Below are 13,777 nucleotides of genomic sequence, written 5' to 3'. Positions count from 1 at the left end.
CGGGAGGACGCTAGTTTGTGTCCTCCCGTCACCCTAAGGAGAACTATGGGGAAAAGCTCCTTTAAGAATACATTCAAGTACCGGAACTATTAACAAAAATGTATCTTATTTATGTATCACTCGGCTGTAGATCCTCAAATCATCTCTGAATTCATCTTCCTGTGTCCCTCAATGGACAAGAAGCAAAATATACACACTGCTGCAGGTATGATTTGCAGACACCTAAAGGGGGCTGCCTATAACTGCAGCAGCCCTAAAACCTCCCTACCTTTTACAGCAGAACGCCTACTATCCTTTTAAAGCTGAACCTTCGGATTCAGACACAAATAACAGACACAGATTAATACAGCCCTGACTTTATTAATACATCATTAAATGTATATTTTAAATGCAAGCAGTGTAAACACCAAAAATTGGCTTGGCATCAGCTTCTTGAAGTTCCTGTACAGGGGAGCTCAGACTGGGTGTAGCAGCACAAGGGGCTAATTACTGGTACTGCAGTGCAAGGAGAATGTTGATAGGAGGAGAGTGTGTGCTGCTTCTCTTTTCACTCTCCAGTCACAGGCTAGGGGAGGGACAAAGTTTGTAAGTGTTTCTGAACTTCAGCAAAAGAAAAATCAGGTCTCCTGGTCTTCCAGACAGGTCTGTGCTGTGTGGCAGAGTTGTGCAAATCTCAGGAGTGGGTGGACAGAACAGAGCAATTACCTTCATAAACAATTCAACTATTGTAGCTCCCATACTTGATGAAGATTTACCTAAAATCATACACAGTGCAAAAAAATACGATTAAAAAAATGTAATACACATCAACTAAAAATGATTGAGTGAACATGACTGCTTGTTAGGGGCAGCACGTTTCCCCTTTTCACACATTCAAAAATCTGAGACACAAAGAGGGGAATTTATCAAAACTGGAGCAGACAGAATCTGGAGCAGCTGTGCATAGTAACCAATCGGCGTCTATTTTTTTTTCATTTTCAAAGTGTAACTTAAGAAGCTGCAGAGACAAGCTGATTGGTTGCCGTGCACAACTGCTCCGGATACTGTCTGCTCCGGTCTTGATAAACTCCCCTCAAAGTATTTATTCAATTCACTAGGAATTGGATGTCCAGGGACACTTGTATAAATCAGTGAGCGTGTCACCACAGAGACTGGCTGTGCACTGCTGCAACCATATTACCTTCACTTTAAATGTGTTTACATTTTTTTAAAATAAATAAAAGGAGTAAAACCTGTTTTACTGCACTTCATGAGGGCGGTACAGGTAAGTAAAATTCACAAAACAGCAGTCTAAATCATTTTTATGCAAACACGAACATAACACATAAGACGTTTGGAACAAGGGGAAAAAAAAAGATGGAAAAATAAAAAAACACACAAAAAATATATTAAATATCTTTTAAATTGCAGTCTCCTCTATAGACAGGTTGGTAAATATATGATGCCTGCTTATAACAGAGTTCACCACAAACGAATGCGTTGATATATTTGTGACTATCTTTTGGAGCAGCTGATCAATGAAGACTGAAGTCTGTCCTTACGAGTGACAATGGCATTGTGGCAGTTGTATGCATGTCATCTCTTGCTCTGGTTCTGCACAAAGTTGATGGAGTAGGATCCAGTATCTGCATCCTGATTGACCTGGAAGTTGTTTGTCGACAATCCAAAAGGTTTTAAAACTAAATCTCCCAAACTCTTCAGTTTACCTGAGGGACATAAACAAAAACACTGTCAGCTCTACAACTCGCATCATCAGTCTAAGGCAGTGGTGGCGAACCTTGGCACTCCAGCTGCTTTGGAACTACAAGTCCCATGAGGCATAGCAAGGCTCTGACAGCCACAGACATAACTCCCAGAAGCAGATGCATGTTGGGATTTGTAGTTTTGCCACAGCTGGAGTGCCAAGGTTCGCCACCACTGCTCTAAAGTGACCCTGTCACAGGGGAGGGGGGGGGGGGGGTTTCAAAATAAAACTAAAGGCAGCCTGTGAATCAAAATGCTGTATACTTAGCTTTTCAGCAGCCGGTGTGTTAAAAGGCATCTGCAATGCCAATGCCTGGGTGCAGCAGATATCCGACACTTCCGCTTGTGTTGGAACAACTGCTCGCTGTGCCCTGTGGTTCCTACACAAGACCAGGAGGAACCACAGTGAGTGGTGAGAGTTGGGTATTTAACAAAACTGGTAGTGTTGGATATCTGCATATGGGGGGACCAGAAGAGTGCAGTGGTAGAGTGCCAATAAACAAGCTGCAAATAAAATCCACACCACTTCCATGTGTATCCAACACCTGCTCCCCTGCAGCGTGCTGTGGTTCCTTTTGCTAGCTTTACATCACTGCTGCATGTACAAGTTGGCGATATGAGAATGACCATGCATTGCAGGAGAAGCAGGTATTCGATTTTGTTTCACAAGTTGCCCTTAGTTTGGTTTAAACCACACAGTGGCAGGGGAAACTTTAAAGCAACTCTAAAATCAGGGGGCCAATACAAGTGTTCCCTAGAAGAAATGATAAATACTTCCCCCCTCCCACTAGTATAAGCACCTGAAGGTGTCTTTCTACCAGCTTCTTGTTTTCCCCTGCAGAGCAGCACAATTATATTGAGAGAGCGAGAGAGTGCTAGAGCGAGAGAGTGCTAGAGCGAGAACACGGGCTCTGCGGAAGTTTACACATTTCATTTACAGACACATTAGGGCCAGTTTGGTGAAAGCCAAATAAGTTACCCATCTCAGTGCACCCAGAGGACATTCACAGCAACCTCGCAGACAGTATCCCTGGTGGCTACAAGGCCACAATGCTAACCAGTATGCCACTGTGCTGGCTTCACACTTTTGGGTTGCACTGAATAAGATGGAAAATGCAATGGGGTTTACTTGGCAAACATGGGCTGATGTATAAAAGTTACATAATTTAAAGTGCGACTCCATCATTTGGCCATAAAATATTCACAAAAGGGTGAAGAGTTTGGGGAAGGCAGGAGAAGTGAACAATCTAGGACAACATAGCGGAACCGGAAATATTCTCCTATTCAGCTCACTTTCCAGTTCAGCTATGTTGTCCTAGATTGTTCACTTCTCCGCCTTCTCCAAACTCTTCACGCTTTTGTGAATAAACCTGACAGTATAACAGAAAGGAAGATCTGGTTACTTACTGATCATTTCTTCTTTCATTTTCTCATTCCTCTCGTCAATCTGTTTAGGTAAGCGCTGCAAGATGCACAAAACAAATGTATAAGATTTTGTAATCATTAAACTATTAATCAAATGTTATTTTAATTTTGGGCAAAATAACAAAAGACAACATTGTTATTACATCTCTGCAATACATGCACATTTCACTGTTTTATCCCCATCTCAAGAAATACCTGTTATCTGCCAGAAACCCAGTGAGCTCCTAACTTTCTGTAGTGAGAAGATCTGGACTACAGATCACCTGTCCCTATTTTTATCCCAAAAACATTAAAGTGACATTAAAGGCAAATTTTTCCCCCTCACCCCCACGTTATTTAAAGGAGAACTATGGGGTCAGGGCTTTTCCCCACAGTTCTCCTTAGGGTAACGGGAGGACACAAACTAGCATCCTCCCGTCACCCTAGGCTCAGTATACCGCAAGCTGCAGCTCGCAGTATGATGAGACGCCGCAGTATACCGCGAGGATCCGCCCAGCTGCATGACTGACAGCTGGCTCTGCCTATCTAGAGGCAGAGCCAGCTGTACCCGCCCCCTCCCCCGTCCGTTCCGCCAGTCAGCGCTGGAGGATCGGAGCGGGGAGGGGGAATCCAGCCCCTCCCCTGTCACGGCAGAGAGCCGTGACAGGATCGAGAAGTGAGCGAACGCCGGTATGTGTTCACTCACCTCCCGATCGGCTACAACTATGAGGTGAGTGAAAAGCACTCACCTCTGAACGTGCGAATTGTGGCCGCCAGCGACTAGTCAATGTTAGGGCAGAACTTAGAGAGTGGCAAGACTGGTACAAGACAACAGAAGGGCAACAGCGCAGTGTCAGATTCCTCGCATCACCTTTCAACATCTCGTGGAGTCACGAGGTGGCCCAATGAAGTCATCTCGTGGCCCAACGAAGTACTGATGGGGTGATCATAATAATCTGGCCACTCAGTGCATCTACTGCTTGCTAGCAGTAGATATATGCAAAAACACCGGAGGGTTTAGAAACCCTTTAAGGGGATGTGTTCTTAAGTCCAGAAGGTGAGAAGGCAGGCAGAGCCAACAATACGGCTTGAGAATGTTAGAATTTCCAGTGCCTGCTGGATGACGAGGAACTTTACAATTGCAAAGTGTAAGACATTATTTGCATTTAAATGCGTTTGGATTTCTGCTTTAAAAAAAACGTACCTTTTAGGTGATCAACATTTTGTCTGGTGGAATACCCACACGAGGGACCCAGACCCTGCACTCTTTGGTTTGGAAGCATTCAGTGGATACAATGGATTAGGTTTGCCGATTGCTTCAGATGCTCTCACATAAATATATTACAGCTAAAAGAAGTTTACCATGCAGGCTTCTCTGGCTTGGCGACATGATGCATCTAAATTCAGAACAGACTTGTAATCAGCGAAGGCCTCGTCAAGTTTTTCAGTCTTCTCATACAGCTCAGCTCTCCTCAGTAAGGCGCGGACATAGTCAGGATTCAAATCAATTGCTGTAATTAGAACATAATATAGTATTATAGAAAAATCAACCATTTAATGCTGAAATCTAAATTGACCTTACATACACAAAATGGAACTTGTATGCACATGCTTACACACTAACGTATGAGAACTTTTGGGCAGCCTTGGTCAATCATGTTCTGTTAATTTGCTGCTAGTCGGTTCAGTTCCTGCCTAGCAGACTTGTGAGATACTTGGCTCTTTACCTTTAAGAATTACCAGGAAAACATCACTTGTATGTAACGGTATTTAAACTATACCGCATTCTACTTCTGTGTCTTCTTGGCAAGAAAACTACCTGTAGATCCTGCCAATTCAGCACGCTGCCTTATTCTTCATACAGATTGAGTCTCGGGAGGCATATTTTTTGCATAAAGCAACGTTTAAGACAGAACATAAGTTTTGTAATGTATAAGTAATGTTCTGTAATGTGTAAGTAAAGTAATGTGTATTTATTACATCTTTCAGATTTAATAGTGCTAACCCTGACAATGGAAAAAGCAGGGAATCACCAGCACTCAGTAATCAAAGCAAATATGTCCTTTTATTGGACAGAGGCGTCATAGAGATCAAAAGAGCCGACGTTTCGGGGCCACGCAGGGTCCCTTCCTCAAGGCAGAAAACATGACCTGGTGATGATTTGGTCATGTTTTCTGCCTTGAGGAAGGGACCCTGCGTGGCCCCGAAACGTCGGCTCTTTTGATCTCTATGACGCCTCTGTCCAATAAAAGGACATATTTGCTTTGATTACTGAGTGCTGCTGATTCCCTGCTTTTTCCGGTTTCTGCACGGCGCCATCCGTGAACCAATGTCACTGCGAGCACCATCATCTCTTAACTGGCCGGGACTGCTGTGAGGTGTGCGGAGGGTTCCCCCCAACGATCTAACCCTGACAATGACTTCATTTTCCTTTTTCTGAAGGCCGGTGCCATCTATGTTCAGAAATCACCCAGAGTCAGCATCTACTTCCTAGTCCCATAGGTTCCACACAGAATTACTATAAGACTAACACAGCATCTCGCAGGCACCTCAAGGTGCTACATGTCAGCAATATTGTTACCCAAGACCAGGGGTAGGCAACCTTAGCACTCCAGGTGTACTGAAACGACAAATCCCATCATGTCTCTGCCTCTTGGAGTCTGTCAGTCTTGAAAAGCATCACGGGACTTGTAGTTCCAGAAAAGTTGGCGTGCCAAGGCTGCTTACCCCTGCCTTTGATGCTTTTTAGGCCAAGTCAAGTTTACTTTAGTTTTACACAGGAAATCTACAGAAGATGCAAATTCTTGCATTCAAATGTAGAATGAGATATATCCAGAAAACAAACATACCTTTGGTGCAGTCTATTAGTGCAAGATCTTGCTTGTCCTGTAAAAGCAGATTATGAAATTATACATGAGATATTTGATGTATACTGCAATACATGAGGCTAAAGCTGGGTATATACTGACAGAGGAAGAGGGGCAAAGGTCTATCCATTCTCATTCATATGCTGTGAAGCCAAGACTTGCTGCAATCTTTTTCCACAACTCAGTGGAAGCACCAAATCAGCACATAGGTGGCAAAGCAATATAAATGAAAGTAGTTGGAAAAAGCCCTGATCAGGATAGTGCAGCCGAAGCCCCCAAAAGTCAACTGCCTAAGATGTGGACTAAAACTCTGAGCCAAAGTTAGCGATTCTTTATTCTGTGATCAAATTCAGTGTTACATCATATAATGCTATATATATATATATATATACACACACACGTATTGAATCTAGTAATGTTCAGATACCAGTGCCGATACTTGGCTTTCACACGAGAACTACCAGGGTTGCAGCTGGGACCTGGCTCTGGCGCTCCCCCACTATCCTGAAATGAAGTCTGTATTGTTTTAGAAAAAACTGTCACATGACAATAAACAAAAACGTATCAGTACTGGTATCTGTGAGGATTTGGACAAGTATCTATCGATATATATATATATATAGCTAGCTACCTTGATAGATAGATAGATAGATATCTATATACACACACACACACACACACACACACACACAGTTGTACTGGAATGCAGGATTGGCTTAAGGTGAGCAAAAGCCCATCAACACAAGCCATGAACACTAAATCTCACTCCAAATCTGCTGAGGCTAGCAGTCAGAGGCAGCAGTGCGTTAGATGATCTCACACAGAAGATATACAATTATGAGGCTCATGACAAAGGAAGAGCACAGCTATTTTTCAGGAGAAATTCAAGACAAAGGTACATCTTTAGGGTGTCTGCTTAGACACAATTAAACTCAGGGGTTAAACCTTAAAAATGCATTCAAGTACTCCAAGTATTAACACAAATGCAGTTTGTGTATCACTCAGCTGTAAATCCTCAAATCATCTTTTGTTCCCCATGGTCCCTGTGTGCTGTAAAGTAGCCACCGCCCCAAGCTTCTCCTGTGATGGACTACAAACTCAATACAAATTAGTAAACTAAACGTGAGATTATAGTCCATCATGGAAGCAAGCTTGGAGCGGTAGTTACATAACACACACAGAGACCATGGGGAACAAAAGTAGCCACCCTCCAGAAGGAAGGACAGTGTCAGCGCCAATTCAGAGATGATTTAGGGATCTACAGCCGAGTGACTTACAATGGTTTGTGAATAGTTAAGGTACATGAAAGCATTTTGCAGATATAACTCATGAGTTTAGTGTCACTTTAGTAATCCCTATAAGGCAGCAAGTCTTCACTCTTGAGTTCAGGTATACAATGAAGCAAGTCAGTGCTGAGTGCTACTGGGTATGGACCAGTAAGTGACTCGAAGCAAAATTTTCTATTTCCCGCCAGCCAAACAATGCAGCAGGGAATGACAGAGGAATAAGTATATGCTGCTTATTTGTGGGGGAACATGATGAAATAGAACCTGTTGCTTTGTCCTTCAGGTTCATTTACTGTATACTAGCCAAAACTTCCCCAGAATGTAATGCATATTACTCTGAGTGAAGTAAAAATCCTAATTATCTAACCATACCAAGAGACAAAAGGAGATTTTTTTCTAAATTTCACACAACTTTCTGAGCATGAATTTTCACGGGTTTCCCACCTTTTTGGTCTGAAACATGTCATTGTAAATAGTTAACTGCACATCTGCTCAATCTCAACATTGCACCAGCATTAACAGCTAAGCATCTCTGTACCTGTTTCAGTCTCGCGGCTGCTCGGTTGGAAAACAAAACAGATCGGTCTTTTTTGTAAAAGGCTGGACATTTCTGCAGAGCTCGAGAATAGACGTCTTCAGCTTCAACATAATCTGGGCCGAAGCAAAACAAAACATTTCAGAAAATGAAACTGAACAACTGTGTGGAGCAATATAGAGCAAACAGGAAGGGGGAGTGTCAGTTGATTCTCTCAGTTGTACAAGCACATCTGAGCTTGAGCTATTGAGCACTGTAAATAGGATTTATTCAAGGTAAATATGTTAATATATAAAAATGTGTCGGACTGGAAATATTTATATGTAATATTAGTAATAAGACATTGCTGTGCTTCTCAGTATTTTATTTAAAGGAGAACTATGAGGTAAGTGATTTTCACTCACCTCATAGTTCGAGCCGACATGTGACAATTAAACTGTCACAGGTCGGCTCAGGAGATCGGGAAGTGAGGGAACACATACCGTCGCTCGCTCACTTCTCTATCATCTCCCTGCAGAGAGACGTGACTGTCACTCAGGGCTCCCTGCCGGGATTCTCCCCCCTCCGATCCTCCAGCGCTGACTGGCGGAACGGATGGGATAGGGGGTGGGTACAGCTGGCTCTGCCTCTAGATAGGCAGAGCCAGCTGTCAATCACGCAGCATGGTGGATGTCGACAGTAATGTCGGGATCCGTCTCGGCTGCGGCGGTCTCAGTATACTGAGCTTTGGGTGACGGGAGGACGCTAGTTTGTGTCCTCCTGTGACCCTTAGAAGAACTATGGGGAAAAACACTTACCCCATAGTTCTCCTTTAAGATCTTCATGGTTCCCATGTCCCACCATAGAACAACCTGACTGGTTACAGTTGGTTTCATAAAGTGAAGCTTTGCTTACCTGCTTTCTTAAACAGCTCATTTCCTTCTTCTTTTAAATGAGTGCTCTCCTTTCTTCTGTCCTTTAAGAAAACAAGAGCAATGACTGGTTTACACTCATGTCTAAACATCACTACTCCTTCCCCCCCCAAAAAAAACAAACCACACTTATAAATAATGTTCCCCATAGCCATCTCCAGACAGGGTCATTATTGTTATTCTAGTGCAGTGTGGAACTTTGCTCATGGACTGCTGTTTTGTTAACATGCTGCTGTATGGATGGGAAGGAGTTCTTAGTCATGGAAATAAAGATATGCTGCAACAGAATATACTGCAATGACAGCATTGAAAAGTTGTATGACACATTTGACCATTATTACTCACCGACAGCTTCCAAAATAGAATACTGACACCCGGAATCAAAGAGGAAGATTAACTTCTTAAACCTCATTTCCAGGCAAAGAGGAAATATAGCCTCAAAGATCACTTCGCCTCTGCAGAGTGTGGGCCAGCAGGATTTTGTAGCTTACACTGTTCTTGCAGCAAGATAAACTGTTTATTCTACCCTGTGATGCCATCTTACACCAGCAGTAGCCTGGAGAAGGGGTCTACAGGGCACCCTATTTCCTAAGCGATATAGCATGCCCTGCAGTTTTGAATATTCTAATAGCCTTTTGTCTGCAGAGTGGGATATACAGTCAATATGGCAGTGCAGTAACAGTGCTTGCATAACAATCACTGTGAAACTTAGTCTGCTTGTGGCCTTACCGACACCAGGTAAGGGGCTTGCTTTAAGCAGGATAAAGGAGCAGTCTCCCCAGTCACAGTAGGGAGACAATCACCTACTAGTTTACTTTCAGATTAATGTGCTCTTTTCCCTGCTAGTGCTACGTCGAGGAGATGTTCCCTCTTTCAAAAGTAAACACTGCTTTATTTCACTCAGACTCCCGATGGAACCGTACCTACTATACCAATGCTGGTGTTAAAAGTCACAAAGTTCCTGTAAAAGCTCCATAAATAATTCTTCGATTTCTGATGGATTTTAGCTCGATCAGAAGTCTCAGTGACTTGAAGCAGTGTTTAGAGGAGGGAGTGCTGTATAGAGTTGCTTTGGATATTAGTAAGGTGTATGGGCACCTTAAGGCAGGGATGAGACTGAAGCCTGTAAACACAGCGGAGACAATAGTTCTCTCATACACCTTAACTAATGTCAACAAGCAGAACTCAAGACAAGATCATTTTGATCATTTCCTATGACAGTTACATAGCACAGGCAGGACTGATCCTGAGCTCATGTCGGCAGACAAAAACCTTTTGCAACGTATTTATGATTGAATGGCTAAACAGGTCACTATATAATTTGCCTGCCTGTGGATAAACTGGTGTTCTAGCTTTGGACATTCAAGGATTTCCATATCCTTAACAAGAAGTAAATCTGACTAAAAACAAGCCCTCATGACCTCTGAAGCTCCTCAAAGACCAAACTGTTTCCTCAGGAGCTCAAGTCACACAGCTACCCCTCCCTTGTCAGCAGGTGGGGGGTTTGGCCACCGGCAGGGGCCGCCCCTAGGCTGTAATTGGTCTTTAGTTTTGTGCCTAGCGTCCTTCTCCTGCAGGTGGCGATATTACCCTACCATACAGGATCTACGATCTGTTGCCCTGTGTCCTTCAATGAACGGGAGAGAAATCCATTAGTTATTATCCCCTGCTCCCCACTGCCAAGAATGACTTAGCAGCTCATCTCACCCTGCTCCGCTCCCAGCAGTGACTCAGTCTTCTCATCTCTGATATAAACACAGAGCAGATGCTCTGGGAAAGAGAAGCAGAGCTGCTGAGAGAATGACTTGGATGACTACAGAGCATCTGCTGTGAATTTTGAGGATGAATTACTCCACAGTGCCTGTAGCTACAGAGGAAAATGAAAGCTCATTAACTGTTCGTTAAAGCAGAACTCCGGGCAGATTTTTTTCTTAACCCTTGCAGTTGGGCTACCTCTGCACTGCAAGGGTTAAGTGCTTGTTTTTGTCTAGGTGCTAAAAAAAAAAAGTTTTACTCACCTGAACTGCAGAGCAGGCTGGCAGATCAGGGGTGTGGAATTCCTATCACCCGGGACATGCAGTTTCGGGCACCGGGCGAGTAGTTTATTTTTAGCCCTGCTCCGGACAAGCAGAGCTAAATGTACAGCGTGGGGCCGCCGCTCGTTTTTATACAATTCACATATTGAATATCGAATATCTAATTAGATCACTTGTATGAAAGGATCGGCGGCTATTGTGTCCGGTCACCGCCACCGTGACCACGGCACACAAGCTCACCATAGAGCCCGAAGAGCAGATGAAGAATGGACGTTCTTCATCTGCTCTGTGTAATCACTGAGACCATTGCGCTGTGATCACAGCGCCACCTGTCTCAGCCGTCAGGAACTGCACAGAACATCAGTTCTGTGTTGGAGGGCAGGTTCCATAGAGATAACCTGTCACCTCCAAACTATCACATAGGAGTTTTTAAGCCCTATGTGATAGGAATAAAATTAAGTGGGAGAAAAAAATATAAATTAAAAAAATAAAATTATAAAAATAAAACATAAAAATTAAAAAAATAAAAGTGATAAAGTAAAAAAAAAAAAAAAGATAAAACCAACCCCGCTGCCACCGTCATCTGCATGCAAATAAATATTGGAACTTCTGGTCAGCGGAAGATTTCCTCTGACCGGCAGTGCCGTAGGGGAACATGGAGCCAGCTTCCCGTGCAATCAGGAAGCGGGGCAACTAATAATCCACCCCGGTTTCCTGATTGGCTGGGAAGCTGGCTTCCCGGCCAATCAGGCCATTATTCACCGCCCGGTTTCCTGATTGGCTGGCTCGATGCTGATTGGCTGGGAAGCCGGTTTCCTGGCCAATCACGATCAAGCCGGCCAAACAACATGGAGTCAGCTTCCCTGGCAATCAGGAAGCTGGGTAGCATGTAATTACCTGCTGCCCAGCTTCCTGATGGCATGGAGTGCATGCCACCAGTGCATGCAAGCTTTACTTAATTCACCAATATTATCTTCACAAATATATCATCCGTCTGTCACTCAGATAAAGTCCCAGAATTCACCTCTCTCTCCTCCTCACTCATGTCCTTCTCCATTTCCTGCAGGGCCTCCTCATCCATCTCAATCTCCTGTACAGGCTCAGGATCTCCCTCATCCCTGGTGACAGGCTCAGGGACTTCCTTCTCTGCCATGTCAACCTCAGGATCTCCTTCCTCCTCAGAGACAACTTCAGGATCTTCTTCCTCCTCAGAGACAACTTCAGGACCTCCTTTCTCTTTAGTGACATCAGGATCTAATTTCACTTTAGTGACAGCTTCGAGATCTCCCTTCTCTGCCATGACAGGCTCAGAATCTCCTCTCTCCGTAACCGGCTCAGGATCCCCCTCTTCCCTGGTGAAGGGCTCAGCTTTACTCTTCTGTACACTGCTCTCCTTGGCCTGTCCTTCTGCCTCCAGGAAGGTGAACTCCTCCTCTGACTCTCCATTCAGCCTCTCCGGCTCCTCCGTGCAGTCATGGAAGTCTTCCTCCCCCTCCTCTTCTGTACAGGAACGCTCCTTCTTCGGCTTCTCCATATTCCCCTAGCCGGCGACAGCTTCTAAGTGCCACACGTCACTTCCGTCGCCAATCGATGACGACGGCTAAGTCCTTGCCCCCATTGGCCAGTAACATTCTCATTAGCGAAGATGCGTATTTTTTGAATATCACAAACTTTATTGCGTGCAGCAGCCTTCACAGTCTTTTGTTCACGCAGTGGAGATGGCAGGGAGGGGCAGTCACGTTGTTTTAGTTTGGCTTGAAGTATTACACCGAGACCCATTTCTGGTGGCAGTTGTTCACTGACCTGCATTGCACCTGTGCACTTTGCCACTGACCTCCATAACCTACACACTTCACCACTGACCGCTAATAATCTACACACTTAGCCAATGATCTACACACTTCACAATTGACCGCCAATACCCTACACACTTCATCACTGACCACCGATAACTTGCACGCTGCACCACTGACCCCCCTAATACCCTACACACTTACCTACTGACCCCCAATACCCTACACACTTCTCTACTGACCACCGATAACCTGCACGCTGCACCAGTGACCCCCAATACCCTACACACTTCCCTACTGACCCCCAATAACCTACACACTTCACCGATCGCCAATAACGTACACGCTTCACCACTGACCCCCAATACCCTACACACCTCCCTACTGACCCCCAATAACCTACACACTGCACCACCGACCACCAATAACTTACACGCTGCACCACTTCCCTACTGACAGCCAATACCCTACACCAGTGGTATCAAACTCAATTTAGTTGGGGGCCACTGAACACATTTTTTAGTCCCGTGGGGGCCGCTACTATATACGGTACCAGTTTTAATGTCTGCACATGTTACAAGCGGCAACTGTCACCCATTCAAATTAATGATCGGTGACAGCTGCTGCATGTAAACGCCTGCACACCACATGTAATCATATGTGAAAGCATTAATGCTGTGACACACTGCACGCGGTGGCGCGCTGCCTTTGCGAGCAGTGTGTCCTGTAATTTTCTCCTCGGCAGCTCAGCTTGAGTGCCGAGATGAAAAATGTAATCCTCAGCCAATCGGCTCGCGCGTATAAACCAGCGCGTCGGCATGCGACATCTGGCTGGTTGTTACGGACGAGCCGATTGGCTGAAGGTGCAGTCAATCATCTGACTGCACTCACACACTGCACGCAATGTGTCACGGGCTTAACATGCAGTTAGGAATCAATCACTATCCCTGGATTGTGTATCCAGGGATAGTGATTGTTTTTGTAACTGCATGTAATCATATTACATGCGGTATGCAGCAGCTGTCACCCAATCATTAATTTGAATGGGTGACAGTTGCTGCATGTAAACGCCAGATTAGGGATTCCTGCTGCAGGAAAACGCAAGTTTGTGACACAGGAATCCCTAATCGCACCTGAAATATAGGGGACTCCCCCTCCCCCCCTCATTCCAATCCTCCCATAATAATACACCCCCCCTATCG

The 13,777-nt window shown here is 44.6% G+C and overlaps 1 protein-coding gene across 1 annotated transcript; it reads right to left on the bottom strand.

Moving 5' to 3' along the window:
* Positions 1-1,408: 1,408 nt before the first annotated feature.
* On the bottom strand, positions 1,409-11,941 carry TTC1 (tetratricopeptide repeat domain 1). Its single transcript, XM_018557880.1, has 7 exons — positions 11,807-11,941; positions 8,730-8,790; positions 7,839-7,951; positions 5,997-6,033; positions 4,510-4,658; positions 3,151-3,205; positions 1,409-1,706 (listed from the first exon to the last, which is right to left on the bottom strand). The coding sequence occupies exons 1-7, from the start codon at positions 11,933-11,935 to the stop codon at positions 1,576-1,578; spliced, it is 675 nt and encodes a 224-aa protein (XP_018413382.1). The 5' UTR covers positions 11,936-11,941; the 3' UTR covers positions 1,409-1,575.
* Positions 11,942-13,777: the final 1,836 nt, after the last annotated feature.

This window comes from Nanorana parkeri, unplaced genomic scaffold (assembly GCF_000935625.1).
Source record: "Nanorana parkeri isolate BGI_ZX_2015 unplaced genomic scaffold, ASM93562v1 scaffold14, whole genome shotgun sequence".
Lineage (NCBI taxonomy): Eukaryota > Metazoa > Chordata > Amphibia > Anura > Dicroglossidae > Nanorana > Nanorana parkeri.
This window is presented reverse-complemented; position numbering and strand designations above follow the sequence as displayed.

Excerpts from the sequence above, each read along its gene's own strand:
- TTC1 (XM_018557880.1), bottom strand. The coding sequence starts at position 11,935 with ATGGCAGAGAAGGAAGTCCCTGAGCCTGTCACCAGGGATGAGGGAGAT. Across the intron at positions 6,034-7,838 it reads CAGCCGCGAGACTGAAACAG|GACAAGCAAGATCTTGCACT; the intron begins GTACAGAGATGC and ends CTGCTTTTACAG. Across the intron at positions 3,206-4,509 it reads AAGCCAGAGAAGCCTGCATG|CGCTTACCTAAACAGATTGA; the intron begins GTAAACTTCTTT and ends TGCATCTTGCAG.